The sequence below is a fragment of the Chlorella variabilis genome, assembly GCF_000147415.1.
Source record: "Chlorella variabilis unplaced genomic scaffold CHLNCscaffold_8, whole genome shotgun sequence".
Taxonomy (NCBI): domain Eukaryota; kingdom Viridiplantae; phylum Chlorophyta; class Trebouxiophyceae; order Chlorellales; family Chlorellaceae; genus Chlorella; species Chlorella variabilis.
Genome location: NW_005435080.1, coordinates 926124 through 944514, shown reverse-complemented (window position 1 = coordinate 944514; position 18391 = coordinate 926124). Strand labels below are relative to the sequence as shown.

At 66.6% G+C, this 18391-nt stretch overlaps 6 protein-coding genes across 6 annotated transcripts in view; 2 read left to right on the top strand and 4 right to left on the bottom strand.

Moving 5' to 3' along the window:
- Positions 1-525: 525 nt before the first annotated feature.
- CHLNCDRAFT_57629 (expressed protein) lies at positions 526-2278 on the top strand (the record flags this gene model as incomplete). The annotated part of the gene is made up of 5 exons (XM_005848428.1): positions 526-559; positions 765-1285; positions 1383-1557; positions 1701-1839; positions 1999-2278. The coding sequence occupies 3 exons, from the start codon at positions 526-528 to the stop codon at positions 1383-1385; spliced, it is 558 nt and encodes a 185-aa protein (XP_005848490.1). The 3' UTR covers positions 1386-1557; positions 1701-1839; positions 1999-2278.
- CHLNCDRAFT_59654 (hypothetical protein) lies at positions 2239-3773 on the bottom strand. The gene is made up of 5 exons (XM_005848237.1): positions 3582-3773; positions 3247-3319; positions 2996-3080; positions 2777-2819; positions 2239-2636 (listed from the first exon to the last, which is right to left on the bottom strand). Exons 1-5 carry the CDS (start codon positions 3735-3737, stop codon positions 2520-2522), a joined length of 474 nt encoding a protein of 157 aa, XP_005848299.1. The 5' UTR covers positions 3738-3773; the 3' UTR covers positions 2239-2519.
- A 248-nt stretch (positions 3774-4021) lies between these two features.
- CHLNCDRAFT_56126 (hypothetical protein) lies at positions 4022-7232 on the bottom strand (the record flags this gene model as incomplete). Its single annotated transcript, XM_005848236.1, has 8 exons — positions 4022-4442; positions 4667-4805; positions 4970-5065; positions 5147-5256; positions 5421-5504; positions 5677-5857; positions 6027-6094; positions 7220-7232. The coding sequence occupies 8 exons, from the start codon at positions 7230-7232 to the stop codon at positions 4195-4197; spliced, it is 939 nt and encodes a 312-aa protein (XP_005848298.1). The 3' UTR covers positions 4022-4194.
- Positions 7233-11445: 4213 nt separating this feature from the next.
- On the bottom strand, positions 11446-12971 carry CHLNCDRAFT_144931 (hypothetical protein; the record flags this gene model as incomplete). Its single annotated transcript, XM_005848235.1, has 3 exons — positions 11446-12009; positions 12161-12566; positions 12706-12971. The coding sequence occupies 3 exons, from the start codon at positions 12969-12971 to the stop codon at positions 11446-11448; spliced, it is 1236 nt and encodes a 411-aa protein (XP_005848297.1).
- A 322-nt stretch (positions 12972-13293) lies between these two features.
- Positions 13294-15895, top strand: CHLNCDRAFT_144930 (hypothetical protein; the record flags this gene model as incomplete). The annotated part of the gene is made up of 7 exons (XM_005848427.1): positions 13294-13351; positions 13516-13633; positions 13876-14799; positions 14946-15045; positions 15158-15187; positions 15290-15647; positions 15762-15895. The coding sequence occupies 7 exons, from the start codon at positions 13294-13296 to the stop codon at positions 15893-15895; spliced, it is 1722 nt and encodes a 573-aa protein (XP_005848489.1).
- A 704-nt stretch (positions 15896-16599) lies between these two features.
- Positions 16600-18391, bottom strand: part of CHLNCDRAFT_57626 (hypothetical protein) — a gene marked incomplete at its 5' end in the record, with an annotated part of 2348 nt that continues 556 nt past the window's right edge. Inside the window, 3 exons of the mRNA XM_005848234.1 lie at positions 16600-17152; positions 17383-17496; positions 17656-18189. Of these exons, the coding sequence (XP_005848296.1) occupies positions 16880-17152; positions 17383-17496; positions 17656-18189 (921 nt within the window). The 3' untranslated portion in view covers positions 16600-16879. The remainder of the gene's footprint in view (positions 17153-17382; positions 17497-17655; positions 18190-18391) is intronic.

Below are 18391 nucleotides of genomic sequence, written 5' to 3'. Positions count from 1 at the left end.
TCTGGCCCAGAAATCCTGTCTAGAGACTCAGACACCGGCTGAAGCGGAAACCGCGCCAGATTTGTTCTCTACCACATGAATCCTGCCACCTGGAGCTGCCCTCAGACCAAGTAGCGAACGATTTGGCTGCTCTTCTCGGTGCCAGGAATCGGAAAACAACATGGCGGTCCCTTGGATGGTGTCGGCGCGCGGTCGCACGACAACCCTAGGGCTGGCGGTGGAGGCGGCGGGGTTCATGGTGTCTGTCACCAGGAGCGCGCACGTTATTCTGGCATAGGCATCTGGGCACACTACAATGCATTCATATCAGCGCCGCACAGCTTGGAACTCGATTGCTGGCCGGCTTGAGCAGCTGAATTGGTGCCCCGCCCGCAAAATGCCGGCCGACCGCACTGCCAAGTTTATGGAGGCCAGGGGATAGCAATGCGTGGGGCTTCCGTCACGCTCACCCAGCTCCAGCAATGTTCACTTGGACCGTGTCCTATATGGGTTTCAGGTCAGCAGGCGTCCAAGTTGCCCACCGCCATGTCCCACCGTACAGTACCCGGCCCGACCCGCGGTAAGTTGGTGATGTTGATGAAGGCGTCGTGACCACGCCGCTCTCTTCACATCGGTGCAACCGCCTCTTCTCGAGCTCCCGACATACCCACCTCACAGTTCGGAAGCTTTGGTATCGGGGTCGCCCCCCCACAACCGGGTTGGGCCGCTGGAAGCGGCCAAAGTCCGACAGATTTGGAATGGCGCCTTGACCACGGACGCTGCAGGTGCTGTCCGCTTTGGGGGGGCGCCGCCGCCGGGACACCCGTCGGGAGCGGCAGCAGCAGCGCCACCGGCAGCGGCAGTGGCGGGGGAGCAGACGGCACTGGACCAGCAGCCGCTACACGATGAGAAGGCCATGCGCCGCGCGTTCGCCTGCGAGCAGGCTGCCAGCTGGGCGGCGGGCGACAGGTGGACCAGCGTGGTGCTCGCCGGCCTGCTGCTGCTCGGGCCCGTGCCCCGCCTCCTGCGCCAATCGGCGAGCGCCAGCCGGCTGGCGGCTTCCCTGCTGGAGGTAGCAGCGCTGGCGGCCCCCGGCGTGCTGGCACACACAGCCCCAGCTTGGTACCAGCCGCGGCGCAGCTGGGTGGTGGCCACGTGCCGCCTGGCCAGTATCCACCTACTGGTGCTGGTGCTGCCACCCTCGCCGCCGCCTACCGCTGCCTGGGGCGGCGCCATCCGCTTCCTGGCCCAAACCAGAGCGCTGGGGCTGCCGCTCTTCGCTTGGGCCAACCGCCTGCCGCTCCAGGTGGGAAGGCTGCTGGCCGGTGGCCGCACGACAGCACGGCAGCTCCTGGCAGCCCCGCTCGCTCACCGCGGCCGCCCTCCACGCCCCCACCTTGCAGTGACTGGTCTGGGTGCACCTCGCGGGGACGGTGGAGGCGGCCCGCCTGTCCTACACCATCGTGTGCCAGGCGCCGGCCTTTTCCGGCGAGGCGGCGCTGGGCCCGCTGCGCCGAATGGCCCACGCCATTGAGACTCTTGCCCACTGGTCGCCCCTGCCCATCCTGCTGCCGCCTGGTGCGCAGCCTGCAACCAGTGGAGGCTCAGCCGGTGCCCGAGCCCAGGGTGGCATGGCTTGTCAGCCGGCATGCGGTGCTGTGGGCCCTGAGCAAGGGTCCTGCCTGACATGAGCACCGCCCTAATGCTCCGAATGGCTGCAGAGCCAGCGAGCGCGGCGAGCGATGGAGTCTGCCTGTGCCGGCAGGTGGCGCTGTGGGTGTTGATCTGCCTGGGCTACGCCCTGCCCCTGGTGTGCCAATACATGGGCCACACGGCGGCGCTGCAGGCCTTTCTGCGCCGGTGAGTGAGCTGCCGACTACTGCCGGGCATCCACCGCCCTGCCGGGCATCCACCACCGCTGCATGGCTGACCAGCTGGCGCATGCCTGCTGCTGCTGTTTCATCACTCGCTGCCCCTCCTTCATCCATCCTCCTCCGAGCTGCCCCCAACTCCCTGCAGGTGCTGCCAGCATGAGCCTCCCAGCGAGCGCCACGCTGCCCTGCTGGCACCACACCTCACCACCCTGGCCTTCTGTATGGCGTTTCTGCTCCTGGCCTTCTGCGCCGTCAGCTGGCAGCTGCTCTCCGCGGGGCCGATAGCGGCATGAGAGCCTCTGCAGACAGCTGTCTGAGACACGCTGGTTGCAAGCTGCTTGACACTCACCCATTTCATTTGCACCACTGACTGGCCACTTCAGTTACTGAGTGTGATTACATGAGCAATGCAAGCAAAGGACAACACCTAAACTGATCAAGGGCCAGATGAATATATGCACCGAGTGTGCTTATTGAGACAGGGCCAGCAGGAGGTTAAGGTTGGGGCTATATGAAAGGGGGAGGGGCGTATGCCGTGAAGTACTGGGCTCGGGGATCGTGTGTTGGACAGGTAGCAGGGCAGGCACTCAACGATCAGCAGCTATATGTCAACTGTGGCTTCATCTTGGGGACGGGGGCATGGGCCGAGCAGCTTCGGCAGCCGCTTCAGCCGATGGTGATGCGCTTGGTCTCCTCCTGCTTCTGCTCCCGCTTGGGAACATCCAGCACCAGCACCCCGTTCTCATAGCGGGCCTTTACGGCTTCCAGGTTGGCGTTCTCAGGCTGGAAAGAAGGGCAGGGAAGAGCAGCAGCAGCGGCGTGAGCAGCAGCAGCAGGAGCGGCCGGGCAGCAGCCGGGCAAGCAGGGCAGGTCCCCGAGCATTGCAACAGCAGCCTGGCAGGGCACAGTATAATGTGGCTCACCATGCGCAGCGCGCGGCCCACAAACTGGGAGCTGCGCTCGTAGCTGCAGGCACGGCAGCAAGGGGCATCGGAAGCTGTCAGCAAGGCGATTCTGGAGCTGGCGGGGTGATGGGGCAGGGTGTGGGATCCTTGGGCCACAGGGCAAGCAATGCTGCAAGGAGGTTGGGCCTCTGGAGCCAAGCATGCACGCCTGCCAAGGCACCGCCCCCACCCACTCACCGGTGCCACTTGCGCCCCGCCTCCTCCTTCTCATCCTTCTTCTCCTGGGTCTGCTCCACGTTGATGCGCAGCACATCCTTGTCCACTGCAGGGCGGGGCAGCGAGGCAGCCGGAGCAGATCGTGCTTCAGTCGTGCGGAGGGGCACAAGGGCCAGAGGCGCGGGAGGGGCGGGATGAGGAGAGTTGCTGAGGCCGCGAAGCTCCGAGGGTGCCAACGCATTGGAACGGCAGCAGAGGCAGCGGCAGCCCACCTGTGACCTTGATGTCGTTCTTGGTCACCCCGGGGATGTCCGCCTTCACCTCGAAGGCATTCTCCTTCTCCACCTGCGGGGTCCAAGGCAGGGCAGCGCGCCGGCGGGCGGTGAGAGGCAGGGCAGGGCGCCGGCGGGCGGTGAGAGGCAGGGCAGGGCGCCGGCGGGCGGTGAGAGAGCAGCCAGCATCTAGGCAGCACACTCTTGGATGATCAGTGGGAGCCAGCAGCATGCCCAGAGGGTTCCAGGAGCACATGGGGGCTCTGAGCCCTGCCGCCCAAGGAAGGTGCCGGAGGCAGCGACATGCCATGGCGGCGCTACCGCCCAACACTCACCACGTCCACGGGCATGCCCCTCGTGGCCAGCTGCCCGCCCTCCAGGCTGGTGAGCGGCTGGAAGGCGCGCGTTAGCTCACGGGAGAAGTCTGGGAAGCCGAGCGGGCTGAAGAATGGGGCAAAGAAGTCATCGGTTGTGCGAGGGATCAGCGCCATGGATGCAGGTTGTCGGCGTGAGAAGTGTGAAACAGGCGAAATGTGTGGCGAGGGGAGTTTCGGGAAGGGTTTTGAGGGCCTGGGTGCTTTCCAAGCCACGTCAGCCAGGAGGTTTCCAGAGCTCTCTGGACACGCCTGCGATAGCAGCGGGCCGGCAGGATAACACTGCTTGCGTGACAAACTGGGCATCAGCTGCCCAAACAAGCCCCGCCGACACCCGCCTTGGTGCCGCCCGCCGCTGTCCCGCTGTGCCGCCAACTCCCCATCAGGCTGTGCCTGCCATTCGTCAGTAGATTTAGCAATTGCATTCTTCAATAATGAATGAATTCAAGGCAATCGGGAATTGCAGCCTCCGCAGGGCAGTGTGGGCACAGCTGCCGCCAGCCGCCAGCCGCACGTCACATGGCTTGTCCTGGCAGCCCCTAAGAGGAACGAAAACTTGCCGTGCCCATTGCCGTCATCCAATGGGCTCCGCCGTGAACATCAGCTGCGGCTGCAGGATGGCGCCTTGGTTCTGCACTAGCCGCAGCTCCCGCGCCGCACAAACCGCCGCCGTGCGCTCTGTGGCGGAGGCCGCGGCGCCGGCCTGTGCCACTGTGTCGCGCAGCACCGCCTGCAACCCCGCTACCGCCGCCTCCAGAGCCGTCTTCAGGTCGTCGGGGTGCTTGTGCAGCCAGCCCAGCAGCAGCGCAGTAAACAGGTCGCCTACGGCGGGTGGTGGTGGGCATTGGAGCCATGGATGGCAGGCCGGCAAGGCTGGAGAACTGCGCAAGTCTGTGGGCGAGCCTAGCTAGCGGCTTGCTTGCATGTGTTGGGCCTCCCATGCTGCTGGACACGCAAGCTAAAAACGTCCTCTGGGGATTGCACAGCATCTCTCCTCGTTAGCAGAACAGGCAAACCTCGCCAGCCCTGCCCCCCTCCCAACCCACCGGTGCCAGTGAAGTAAGCATGCACTCGAGGCACTCTCATGCGCAGCTGCCGCGCCCCGCCGCCCCGCTGCGCCTGCGCGGTGCTGGCCAGGATTGTCACGTGCTCCTCCCACCCTGGCAGCGCCGAGCTAGTGATGACCTGCACAGGGGAGCGAGAGGAGAGGCGGGCTGGGAGGGGGCGTGGGGCAAGCCGCGAAGCACACAGGCCCGCTGCGCACCACCCAGACGGCTGCTGCTTGCGGGCATCCTCAGCCTCGGCATGCGCCTCATGCGCGGCCCAGCCGCCCCCACCAGGCGGCTCACCACTGTGTGCGGCCCGCGCGCGTGCAGCGCGGAGCACGCCTCCAGCGCATCTCTCTCGCTGCCGATGGCCAGCCCCGTCAGCTGCTCCGCCTCAAACTGCGTGTGGGGAGGGCGGCGCATGGTCTGCCATTCCAGCTGTGCGCGCGCCCCTGGCTGCATGCTGGCGCGCCTGCCTACCTGGTTGGGTGTGATGATGGATGCCAGCGGGGCGATGAGGTCGCGGAAGGCCGCCGGCATCTCGGGCCGCACATACAGCCGCCCATCGTCGCCCATCACGGGGTCGCACACTGCAGGCAGGAATGCGGGCGGTGGTGTGGGAGGAGCGGCTGATGGGTTAGGACATGGAGAGGGATCGCTGGCTGGGCATGCAGGGGCCGCGCATGCCACCACAGCATGGAATGGCAGTGGTGCTGCTGCTGCTACAGCCAGAGTCCTGCCTCAAAGAGCGCACCGTACACGAGGTCTGGATTGTACTGCTGCAGCTTCTCGGCCACCCGCACAACGGTGCGCAGCAGGGACGGCGAGCCAATGTAGCCTGTGGGTGGCGGGCAGCCAGGCAAGGGGGGTGGCAGGCAGTTTGATGGGGGAAGAAGGGAACGGCAACACTCGCTGCACCGCACAGCTGGGGCCAGAGAAGAGAACGTGTGCTGCCGCCGTGCTCTGTCATCACCCAGCCCGCCAGCTGCCGCAGCTGGCCGCAACCCCACCAGTGAGCAGGTGGGTGTAGCGAATGAGCTGGTTGGCCTCCAGCCCCTCCACCAGTCGCCACAGCATGGCACCATCCATGATCTCTCCATTCCAAGATGGATACCCGGTGTGGTTGCTGAACTGCACGCTGTTGACCGGGTCGACGTCAAACCCCAGCAGCTGCAGCGGGAACACCGCGCACTGCAACAGGGGGGCAGCGCGGGGGGTGGAAAAAGGGGCAGGGGACAGCGACTCAGTGTGGGTGTGCGAGGTGCATGTAGGGGGGACTGGGCCTGGAACGGGTGGCCCGGGGGTCCGACCGGATTTCTGGTGATGCATATCACATGTAGGCGGATCGACACCCACCTACCTTGTTGCCGACATACCCCGACACTACATGCGACTGGATGCAGAGCACTCGTGGTGGCAGCGGGGCCGCTGGCGGCGGCGGCGGCAGCGCCTCCGCAGCTGCTGCCATGGCTGTCGGACGCAGCGCGGGATGTGGGGAGCGGCAAGGAAGGACGGACGTTGCGAATGAGCAGAGTTGCAGGCCCGCCCCGCTGGGGAGCATAACAAAGCCACCTAGGGCAGCGAAGTGGACGGCGGGACACGTGTCAGGATGGGAAACAAGCGATGCAGAAGCCGATGCTACCTAAGAATGGGCGCGGGGCGAGATGCAGGTGCAAGCAGTAGCCGCCGCCCCGCCATGTCAGCCGCCAGCAGTGTTATGTCGAACACGGCGGTGTGCTGGTGGAGCCTCCTGTAGCGAGATAGTTACAAGTATTGTTCTGTGGGGACCAGTTCCAGTGTCAGCTGACTGCCTCAAGGCCGATGAACTGCCTAACGAGCGGCATGATGCCGCTGCCGGGAAAGCGTCCCAGTGCGCCCGCCGCCACCGCAATCTCAGAAAACTCCGCCACCCCATCTCCCAACACTGCCGCCGGCCGCCGCCGCTCCTGCCCTTGCCGTGCCGCTATTGGTTGCTGCTGCCGCTGCGTCTGCCGCCCATCTATTGCTGCTGCTACCGCTGCTGCTGCCTGAGCACCTTCGCCGCCTGCTCCCTCCTCAGCTGGGTGAGGGATGGGCCCCAGCGCTATGCTGTCGACCGCTGCATCACCGCCCAGCGCTTGCACCTGCACACACACAGGCAGGTCCTCAGGCAGTCATAGGCGGAAATGCTCAACACACACAGATGTTGTTTAGCATGGAAAGCGCTGCATCAGGCGCAGGCAATGCCGACGCCCAGCTCTTTGGCTTTGGCCTAAGCGGGCGGTGCTCACCACGTGTCGTATGTGGGCGATGGCAAAGGGCACAGGCTCGTGCGAGTGATCGCCAAAGTCGACAGGCGTGGAGTGGTCTCCCGTCACCACGATGCTGCATGGGGGAGCAAAGTGCGTGTGTGCATGCGTGGGTGAGGTATTGCACGAGTCGCACGATCGGAAGGTGCACTTGTGCAAGACCAGGAGCCACGAGTCGCGAGGGGATGGGGGAACGGCACAGAATGGGCCCAGCGGTGGCAGCGACATGATGGGCAGCGCAACGGGCACCATGTGGCGCACACACCTGTACCGCCCATTGCCGCGCCGCTCCTCCTGCCACAGCAGGCGCACTAGCTGGGCCACCATGCGATCAACAACCTCCTGGTAGCGCGGCTGCAGCAAACAGCCCAAGGGGTGCGCATAGGTGAGGGGAGAGTGGGAGGAAGCAGGAGGCAAGAGGGACGGCTCACGTCACATGTGGCTCCCTGACTTCCTTGTGGGGGCCACACCAGGCAGGGCTGCCTGACAGCACAGCAGGGCAGGCTGCTCTGTCGGAGAGCAGAACGGGCAGATTTCTGGGCCCCAGGAGGGGCATCCATCCTGCCCCTACTCACCTTGAGCTGCGTGAGGTGGTCGTGCCCCGTGTCATCCACAGCCTTGACGTGCAGGAACCCAAACTGGTGGTCCCCAGCTGCCAGCGCGCCCGCAACCGCCTCCGCCTTCCTGCAGGGCCAAGCCCGGCGGCAGAGGTGGCAGCGCAGGCTGAGCATGTCACGCTGCCTGTCACGTCGTCTGCTGCAATGTCAACCGGGTCGACGAACCGCGCTGCAGCTGCACCCAGCTGGGTTCCAGCTGCAACACAAAACGAAACTGGTGCATGGCCGCTGACCAGCCTCCCTCACCTGTGGAACAAGGTTCGGTAGTCGCCAGTCGTGCCAGGCGCGTCCAGCACATCTATGCCCAGCGACATGCCCAGCCCAGCGATGATCTTGGTGGGTGCCACCATGCAGCCGCGCATGCCGTGGCGCTCCCGGAACTCCTGCGCCAAGGCAGGGAAGAGTGGGTGTGTGGGTGTGTGCGTGGTTATGGCGGGGGGTACTTCATGAACCCGACAAGGTGCACAGCCTGCCGCAGCACGAAACTGTCCAGCTGTGCGTCCCATCTGTCAGAGCCCAGACGCCTGCCCAACAACAACACCAACCCACCTGCAGCGCCAGCCTGGAGCCGCAGCCGCGCAGCAGCACCACGTTCCCCGGCGCCTTGCCCTGCACCACCCGCTCCGCGTTGGCTGGGTGCGCCTCGAGCACTTGCCGAATGCACTCAGACAGCTCATTCACGACCGCCGCTGTGTGCGCCGCCTCTGGGGTGTCGTCCAGCGGTACGGCACGCTGCCAGGAGGTGGCGGGGGTAGAGGAGGAGGGCGGAGGACAGCCAGGGCGGCAGGGGCAACAGCAGCAGCAGCAGGAATCGGTGTCAGCACCAGGCAGCGTGTGGAGAGGCTGGGGAAAGCCCTTTGCATCTCTAGCCCTTCTGCACTCTCTCTCCGCCCCATGCGCAGCAGCAGGCTAAGTGGGCCTACCAGCTTGCCCCCTCCGTGCCCCCACCTGCAGCGGCAGATTGTCCTTCAGCGGATCTGTGCCGCTGATCTGGTCTGACAGGCCGGGGCCCCGCACCACCACGCCGCACCGGTGCTCTGTGGCATACTTGACGCTCACGGCGTGCTGCAGGGCAGGCGCAGGAGTGGCAGCCGGGTGGAGGCATTGCGCTGATGGTCGCGCACGGCGCCAGGCGAAAGGAGCAGATCCCTGACGCTGTCCTCCACCCCCAGCCCGCCCCACCTGCGGGAAGCTGGGCAGGCGCAGGCCGTCCAACGCGGCGCACAGCAGCGGGCCAAGGTCCTCGAAGCGGCGGTCGGCGCGGCGGCGCAGCACGATGCCGCTGGCGGCGTCAAACGTGGCAAAATTGGACTTGAAGGCGATGTCTCCGGGAGCCATGTCCAGGCCTGCGCATGCGGGCAGCAGGCGGCTGGCTGGCTGTGCTGCACGCGAGCAGTGGGCCGGCCCCAGGCCAGCAGGTGCACCCCGGCGGCCTCGCCCAGGCAGCTGCTCACCCCCCGTCCTCCCCCCAGCACACCCACCCACCTGCGCCCATGCTCTCAAACGCGCCGCGGCCGCGGTAGTATGTGCGTGGGTCGTACCCAAAGATGGACAGGTGGGCGGTGTCGCTGCCGCAGGCAAGCCCGGGCTCCACTGGGTCCATCAGCCCGGTCAGCCCCGCGGCTGTGACAGTTGGGGAGCGGACACGCAGGCACAATGTGTGGGAGTGGCGAGCTGGCAGCACCTCTGCGGATGTGGAAGGAGCTCAGAGGCTGAAGCATACGTAAGTACATCAGCATGCCGGCCTGCAGAGCAGAATCTAAGCGGGCTGGGCTATTCCGAGTGCCGCCCCTGACCTGCGATGGCGTCGAGGTGCGGCACGTCGGCCGCCTGCAGCGGCGTCCTGTTGCCCAGCTGCGGGACGGTGACGTCGCCCACGCCGTCAATCAGCACGAAGGCCACGCGCTCCGGCTCCGGAGGGGCGCTGCGGGCAGGGCAGCTGGGCGGTGGCTAGCGGGCTCGGTGGTGCGGCGCTGGCGGCAGACCCGCCAGCCAGCTCCGCCGCTGTGCAGCATTTTGATGCATCGTACCTCATCACGGGGCGTCGCTGGGGCTTGCAAAAGGGAGTGAGCGCCGAGCCGGGGCAGGCGATCAGACGGCTGGAGCCAAAGGCCCCTGCCACCCCTGATGGTTGCGCCCTAAGCCGCGCAGACGCCTGCGTCTGCAAGTTGTATGCGTCTGCGAATTGTATGCTGGATCACCGATCAAGAAGCGTCTTATCCATGCATGGCTGGCTGGCTGGCATTGCTGACTGGACCGATGAGCAGCGAGACAATGGGAGACTCCCACATGCGTGCGCCGTTCTCATTGCCGCCTCGGAGGTAATCCCCATCGTTCCTGAGGTCCCTACGGTCAGCCGCTGGCCCATATCGCAGTTTCACCCACCCAACATGCTGGCCTCCACTCTGCGTCCCCAGCTGTCCAGCGGCTCCTTCAGCAAGCAGGGCATCTCCCTGCGCCGCGCCAGCCGCCCCCAGCGCGTGGTGGGAGTCTACGCTAAGCAGTCTGCGCCAGAGGAGCCCAGCCTTCGGGAGAAGCTTGCGGTGCCCGCTGCCGCGCTGATGGGCGCCGCCCTGCTGTTCGCCGCCACCCCCGACGCGGCTGAGGCGGCCCGTTCTGGCGGCCGCGTGGGCGGCAGCTCTGGCTTCCGCAGCCGCGCTCCGCCGGCCAGGTGCGGGGACGCTGCTGCCACTCGGCCGTGCTTCCAGCAACCCACTCCTTAGCTCAGCGGCCAGCCTGGCGAGCAGGCCAGTGTGTTGCTAGTGATGAGCACCATGTTAGCTGTGGATGGGCCATTGTTTGCTGTGGCGGCCCCCCCTTCCAGTGGGCGTGGCCGTTCAACCAGCGGCCCTTCAACCAGGCCCCAGGCCGTGCAACCACGCCGTTCAACCAGGTCGTTCTAGAATGCTGCCGTTCAAGAAATTGCTGCTGTTCAAACAAAGCTGCTGCCACCATGTGCAGGGCCCCTACCTCGAACAGGACCGTCATCCAGAACAACACGTATGTGGCTCCCCCCCTGTTTGGCGGCTTCGGCTTCGGCATGCCCTTTGGCGGCTTTGGCTTCTACCCTGTGTGAGCGGGCTGCGTAGGGGCTGCAGTGCTGCACGATGGGTGTCACAGATGGACAGCACCAGAGCAGATGATGGCTCGTAGTCACACCCCTCCCCGCCCCGCCGCTCCCTCGTGCGTCCCGCAGGTTTGGCTTTGGGCTGGGTACCATCTTCAACATCATGCTCATCGGCATCGTCATCAACGTGATTCTAAGGTAGCACCAAAAGAGTTTAAACCTACTTTTTTTTCTTTTTTTTCACTTTTTTTTTTTTGCAGTGGTTTTTTTGTGTGCATCAGTCAGCTATGAGCAGAATGCCGCTGCTGAAGCTATGTTCTGTTTGATTGGAATGCCTCCTGCCTGCCGTGCAGCGTGGTCTCCGGCTTCACCAACCAGAAGAAGAAGCAGGACTTCTCCGACGACGACTGGTGAGCTGCGAGGCGCTTGTTGGCCAAGCAGCGGCGACTTGCATGTGCGGCTGCCGCCCGCAGCTCCGGACCTCGGCCCCCTCCGGACCTCGGCCCCCTCCATCGCACGCTCGCTGCGCGCCACACGGCCACTACTACTGTCGCTGCGGCACTACCCGTCGTCCATTCTGCCGCGGTTCTAGTCCATGTCGTTTGTTCTGACGCTGTGAGTGTGGGGGCCCCTTGGGTCAGAGATGCGAGATTACTTATGACACCCATTCAAATGCATGAGGCCATCCCACACCCCTCGTGTGATTTGATTCCCAGACCTGATATAATTGTTGTGTATTCGTCACAACCCATCTGTAATATTTCGTTTCTTCCGGTCCGGGAAGGAGGCTTGGCTCCATACAGAGCATCAAGAGCTGCCGCCGTGCCGCTGCACATAGTCGAGAATGAGTGCTGCAGCGCGGTCCACATCTTGCTGCGTGGTGTGCCGCCCCGTGCTGAGCCGCAGCGTGCCCACCGCGTGCTCTGTGGGCACAGCCATGGCCTGCAGCACCGCCGACACGCCGTGGCCGCCGCCGCTGTGGCAGGCCGCGCCCGCGGAGGCCGCCAGCTGCTCCGACAGCTCCGCCAGCAGCCGGGCGGCGGCGATGCCGCGGATGCCGATGCTCAGAGTGTTGGGCAGCCGCAGCGCATCGTCGGCGGGGCCGTGGATGAGGGCAGTGCTGGGAGGCAGCCCGGCCAGCAGCTGCTGTTGCAGGGAGTCGCGCATTGCGGCCATGTGGGCTGCGGTGGCTGGCAGCTCTCGGCTCACAAGCTCTGCCGCCTTGCCCAGCCCCGCCACCAGCACCACGTTCTCTGTGCCCGCACGCCGCCCGCCCTCCTGCCCGCCGCCGCACAGCAGACGCTCCAGGCGCACGCCTCGCCGCACGTACAGCGCAGCCACGCCCTTGGGCCCGCCAAACTTGTGGGCCACCTGCGCGTGGCACGGGGCAAGGCAGGTGCAAGTCAGGCGGGCCAGCAGGCTGGTGCAGGCAGGGGCAGGGGCACACACAACCGATGTCCTGCACATCAGCAGGCGGCAGGCTGTCTGGCGGGTTGAAGGAGCAGGCACAGCCGCCGCTCACCACCGTCAGCATGTCCACCCCCAGCTGCTGCACATCCACATCCACCTTGCCCAGGCTCTGCGCCGCGTCGCAGTGCATCAGCGCGCCGGCGCGGCGGGCCAGCGCCGCCAGCTGTGCCACCGGCTGGATGGAGCCAACCTCATTGTTGGAGTGCATGAAGGTCAGCAGGCAGGTGTGGGGCGTCATGGCAGCCTCCACATCTGCCACCCTGACCAGCCCCTCGCAGCTGACTGGCACAAGCGTGTATTCCAGCAGGCCCTGTGCGGCCAGCATCGCCAGGCACTCGATCACGGCCGGGTGCTCTATGCGCGAGCTGACCACGTGCGGTAGGAAGGCGGCAGCGCCAGAGGTGTCGGGGGCGGCTCGCTGTTGCCGCCGCGCCTCCATCACCGCCCCCCAGATGGCCCTGCAGGCCCGGGGCGGGGAGCCGCAGACCGTGTGCAGGCAGGCCACGGCAGCTGCATGCAGCCTGGAAGGCGCACGAGGGCTTGAGCGGCATCCGGCCGCTGCTGCGCACCACGGCCAACACAGCCAGTGCGGCCCACCAGTTGTCCGACTCGCTGCCGCAGCTCGTGAAGAAGATTTCGTCGGGGTCGGCGCCCACCATGGCCGCCACCCTGGCCCGAGCCGCATCCACCGCCGCCTTGCAGGGCCGGCCAAAGGCGTGGGCGCTGGAGGGGTTGCCAAAGGCGGTCAGGAAGGGGCGCATCTCATCTGCCGCCTCAGGGAAGATGGGCGTGGTGGCGTTGTAATCGAGGTACACGCAGCCGGAGGCCTGGATGTGGGGCAGCGGCTCGCCCAGGCGCGGCATAGCCGAGCTGGCAGCGCCAGCGGCGGCGCCAGCTGCGGCGGAGACTCCAGCAGCTCCATCCGGTGTTGGCATTGATCCCCCTCCGCTGCTGCGTTGCTGTGGGTATGCGCCCTTGGCGCTCGTGAGCGGATTAGATAGGGAGTGCAAGGGTGTCAAGGTGCAGGGTGAGGGCTTTGCGGGAAGCCACCGAGACTATCTCCAGTACTGATCATCCCATAGCATCAATGCAATCGCTCAGAGCGTCTTGGCTGGCACCAGCTCCTCAAAGCACGGCATTTCACGGCTGCATTAAAACGACCGCCTTTCAGCAATCTGAGCGATCATGATCGCTTCGGTGATACATCTGGACGCTGGGGCGCTGCCTGGCCCCCGCCTCGCAGGTGATCTGGCCGCCCTGCTCGTCCATGCCCTGGTGTTGCCCCAATTGTGGTCGTGTGCAGGTCCTGGATGTCTATGCTTCCCGCCGGGGGTGTTGGGATGCACCTGCCTGCCCGCGGCGCACCTCCGCCACCGACCGCCTCGCCGCCTTGCAACTCCCGTGCAGAGCTCTGCTCCGGCGCGGCACTGCTGGCCTGCAGGCTGCAGCAACAGGGAGTTCAGGCCACTCTTCTGCTGCAATGCAGTGCGGCCGCCGATGCCGCGGCCTGCTTTGCGGCGGCGCAGTCGGCGGCGCCCGGGCCGGCCGCCGCCACTCCGCTGGTGGTGGCGCAGCCTGGGCAGGTCCCGGTGTCTCTCAGGCAGGTGGCTCGCAACGCATGCCCACATGAGTGATTGCCCAGGACTGTTCAGCCGCCCACAACCTCTGTTTCGCTGATGTCGCCATGTGCACCAGGGAGCGCCCGGCATGCCTCCTGGCGAACATGCACTCATCTCCTCCTTCCTCCCGCCTGCCCTGTGTGTGCAGGCTGGCGCTGGAGCGTACAGCAGCAGCCCCATCTGATATCGTGTTTGTCAGCGTGTCAGACAGCAGCGCCGCGGCCAGCCAGGCAGCGGCATTGGGGTGCGCCGCTGTGGAGCACCTGCCTGCACGCGCCGCCACTCCTGCGCAGGTGCAGGCCTGGGGGCTGCAGGCTGTGGCCTGCCACGCAGCCCGCCGGCACGCGCCGCCGCCGCTGATGGTTGGGTATGTGATGAAGGAGTCTCGCCAGCTGGCGCTCAGCGCGCAGGGCATGCTGCCGCTGCTGGCACCCCCGCCTGCGGCGGCGCCGGCTGGAGCACCTGGAGGACCCTCATCACCATCATCAGCAGCAGCAGCAGCACCAGCAGCAGGGGCCAGGGCAATGTGCTTCATGCCGCTGGACCTGGGCAGCATCCTGTCGCACCAGCTGCGCCGCTGCCACATCGTGCTGCAGAAGCTCACAGACTGCCTGCAGCCCGGCGGCGGCGGCGGCGGCGGCGGCGGCGGCAGCAGCGCCGTGGCGCCGTTCACGCCTGAAGCCGCCGCTCTGCTGGCGGCCCTGGACCAGCAGCAGCAGCCGCCGCAGCAGCAGCAGCATGGGGCGTCGCCTGCCGCAGCAGCAGGCGAGGGCAACGCGGGCGCTGGAGCAGTGGCGGCGGCGGTGCCGGTGTGCCTGGTGGACCCTGCCACCACCCTGCAGCCCATCATGGACCGAGCCGAGCTGGTGCGGCACCTGCAGGCCACTGCGCTGGCTGTGCGCCAGCAGGCCATCCCGATGCGCGCCCCCGCCTCGCTGCTGCTGCGCGCGTACGACCCCGCCGCCACGCCGCGCCAGCTGGCAGCCGCCGGCGTCGCGCTGCCCTGCATCCTCAAGCCGCAGGCCGCGTGCGGCGTGGCCGAGGCTCACCAAATGGCCTTCATCCTGCACGGGTGTGGTTTGACGCTACAGCATCACATCAATGCCGTCCCTGTGCCCTGCCTTGCACCTGCATACGTGCCTGCTAAAAACCAAACCGCCCCCAACGCATGGTAGGCATCTCACGTCTCTCCCCACCCGGCCCGCCTGTGCCCCGCAGCTCTGGGTTTGCTGAGCTGGAGGTGCCGCTGCCGGCGCTGGCACAGGAGTATGTGGACCATGGCGGTACCGTATGGAAAGTGTACGTGGCGGGGCGGCAGGTGCGCTTCAGTAGATGGCAGCATGCTGGATCTGTCGTGTCAAAAGCTTGTCCTCCTGTCACGCCTGCCTGCCTCCAATGAGGGGCCTACATGCTTGGCCCGTCTGCTGCAGCGCCTGCTGGCTGATGCCTGGGGGCAGCAGGTGTGAGTGCAGAGGGGCAAGTGCCCCAGCCTCCCCCGGCCTGTCCCTTGCATGATGTGTGCTGCTGGAAGGGTCACGTCACCCCACCGCTGGCTGCTGCAGGTGTTCTGGACGCAGCGCAAGTCGACGCCCGACCTGGCGCCGCTGGCCGCCCAGCTGGCTGCTGATGCCGATGCCGACATCCCGGCCAGCATCGGCTTTGACAGCCTCAAGTCGCTGCCCACCACGCTGCCCTGGCTGCGGCACACGCAGAAGCCGCAGGCGCCTGCACAGCACGAGCAGCAGCAGGCACAGCAGGCGCAGGCCGAGGCGGATGGTGTGGCAGCCGGCAGCGGCGGAGGCAGCGTGGCCGGCCGGGAGCTCATGCGGCAGCCGACGTTTGAGGCGGTGGCCGCGGCGCTGCGGCAGCGGCTGGGCCTCACCCTGTTTGGGTTTGACCTGGTGTTTGACCGAGCAGCAGGTGGGTGGGTGGCGCACGGGCTCCACCTCATGCCGCTCCCATGTGCCCCTATGGGCCAGCAAGCAGACACTGCCTGCCAGCATCGCCACCATTCCCTCCACTCCTGCCCCGCAGGCGAGCTGGTGATTGTGGATGTCAACTACTTCCCCTCCTTCAAGGGCATCCCAGAGGCACCCGCAGCGCTCCAAGGGGCGCTGTGGGAGCGTTATGCGGCGCACCTGGCAGCGGCGGCGGCGGCCAAGCAGTAGGCGGGGAGGGCCGCGTGCCGGTCTCTTTCCGCTACCGTCTGGTACACTCAGCCAGCTGCAGCATACGGCGGTGCAGATGGCTGTGGCGTGCTGCGCTGCACGAGCCCTGGACTCCTGCCACCCACTCCCAGTTCCCGCCAGCCTTCCGCGCTGCGGCACGCACCCTGCTGCTGGTGACCCACCGTGGGGCTGCCGCTGCTGCTGCCAAGCAAACAGGCGAGGCTGGGCCAAGCACTAGCGCCCCGCCGGCCCTCCCTGCTGGCAGCCAGAGGGCCAAGCAGTGCGGCCGCGGAGCAGCACGGGGCCCCTCCACTGTCTCTTTTGGAAGCCATGTGGGCGCGATGCTGCTGGCCAGCCTGCCTCCGGATGTGCTGCCGCACGCTGGCAGCTGCGGCGTACCCGCTGTCGGCATGGCGGCCCTCTCTGCCTGAGGGTGGCGAGGCCTCGGAGGCCCTGGCAAGGCTGCGCATTGAGGCGATTGTGATGGGTTTTGATTTTGAGGACGTATACTGAGGCTGCTAGGTAAGTATAGTCAGGCTGCAGCCTGCTGCTTGCCTGCCACGCCGCATGACCGCTACCACTGCCCCGCTCCGCTATGTACATCCATGCATCCATCCACACTCTTCTCAGCTCGCCGTCTGCACTGCTCTCGCTCGGATCTGGTGCTTCAAGCCGGCAGCCTGTTTGCCTTTTGATTGTTGCTTGTTGTGGTAGAGATTGCATATGCCCCAATGTGAAATAGAGATTGGAGTGTAGCAGGAGTGGAAGAAGCAAATCAGCAGTTGAGTTGTGCAGGAAGGAGCCGCATAGGGTCAAGTGGAGGAACAATGCTGGCAGCGTGGCTGCTCAATGAGACAGGGTGAACAGGGGATAAGGCAAAGAATCAGAACCGGGGTGGCAAATGGGCCCACGTGCACGCCTGCCGACAAGCCACCAGCCGCCCGAGCGGCTGTGTGGCTGGACGGGCAGAGCCTAGCGCGCTAGCTACTCGTCCTCCTCCACCTCCGCCGCCGCCGCCACGCCCGCCAAGGGCCCCAGGCAGCGGTCGGGCACGTGGCGGCGCAGGTCGTACCGCTCGTGCAGCGCGCGGCCCAGCGGCACCGCGCGCCCGCACGTCTCGGTGCTCTGCCTGTGCCACTTGAGGAAGTGTGCCAGCGTCTTGACCGAGCCGGCGCCCCCCCGCCGCTGCGCCTTCACCTCAAAGTCCGCCAGCGATTTGGATATGTAGTGGTGCAGCACGGCGCCCTTGTAGCTGATCTGCGGAGCGGGCGGGGCGGGCGGGGCAGAGGGCGGCGGCGTGAAGGCAGGGGCGCCAGGCAGCCGTGCAGGGGTGCAGCAGCGCGCGGTGCGGGACCGGCAGCGGCAGCGCCTGTGGCAGAGGGTGTGGCGGCCAGCGCGTGCAGCCGACCACGTGCCGAGGTGGTGGGTGCCGGGAGCAGGAGGCATGCTGCCCGCCCTCGCTGCTCCGGCGCCTGACGCTCCCTCACCTTCCCCTTGCGGATGATCGGCCCCGAGACGCGCGCCCCCAACGTGTTGACCGCGCCTTGCCCGTCCCGGTAGATGAAGCTGTGTGCAGTGTGCGGCTTGATGGTGTATGCTGGCTGCAAGCGAGGCATGCAATTGGATGCAAAGTTGTGGAGAAACACATGGCAGCGCAGCACGCCGATAGAGCGTGCCGCACAAAAGGGCCGCAGCGGGCGGAGCACCAGGCCACAGCCGCCGCCGCCGCAGCAGCAGCAGGGCAGCAGGGCGTGCCCCACCTGCACAAAGCTCTTGACGTGGCGGTGGATGCCGTTGTTCTGGGGCCAGCACGAGGTGTAGGAGGCCAGCACGCCGCCGCCCGGCCGCTCGATGTGCCCATCAAAGGCAAACAGCTGCCAGTAGAGCACCAGCCCGCCGTGCTGCTCATACTGCCGCAGCAGCGCCGGCAGCGCGCCGGCCGGGCCGCTGCCGCCGTCCTCGCCGCCCCCGTCCCCGCCGTTGCTGGTTCCATCCCCGTCATCGGCGTCGCCGTCGCCGCTGCTGCTATCCTCCCAGCTGCTGCCGTCGTCTCCGGCATCCGCGGCGGGTCCGGTGGGCACCACAAACTCGTCTGCGTCGATGAAGCCCATCCAGCGGTGCCGCTCCCCGTACCGCTCCAGGCACAGCGTGAAGATGGGCACCTGCCAGTTGTACGACCGCCCCTCCGTGGGCGTCTTCAGGCGGAAGTCGCCGCTGGCGTTGGTGACGTACTGGTAGGACACCAGCCCGCCCGCTATCAAGTCGTCCAGGACTGGCTCCATCGGCGGCTCCGACTGGGCGGATGCAAGGGGGTGGGGGAGGGGGACAAACAGCCAGGGCAAGCAGGGGCAGCGCGGTGAGCGGCCCGCCGGGTCCGCCGCCTGCCGGGCCGCGCGAGTGCGGGGCTCGCAGCACACCTGCCCAGCACTGCAAGCACCCCGGGCTGCCGCAGGCGAGAGGTGCGGCGCGGCCCAGCGGCGCACACCTGGGGTGTCA

What these genes read in the sequence shown, in the direction of transcription:
- CHLNCDRAFT_59654 (XM_005848237.1), bottom strand. Translation starts at nt 3,737, where the DNA reads ATGGCGCTGATCCCTCGCACAACCGATGACTTCTTTGCCCCATTCTTC. An exon ending in GCGGGGCGCAAGTGGCACCG is followed by an intron (nt 2,820 to 2,995) that starts GTGAGTGGGTGG and finishes CCGTGCCTGCAG; the next exon opens with CTACGAGCGCAGCTCCCAGT. An exon ending in TGGGCCGCGCGCTGCGCATG is followed by an intron (nt 2,637 to 2,776) that starts GTGAGCCACATT and finishes CCTTCTTTCCAG; the next exon opens with CCTGAGAACGCCAACCTGGA.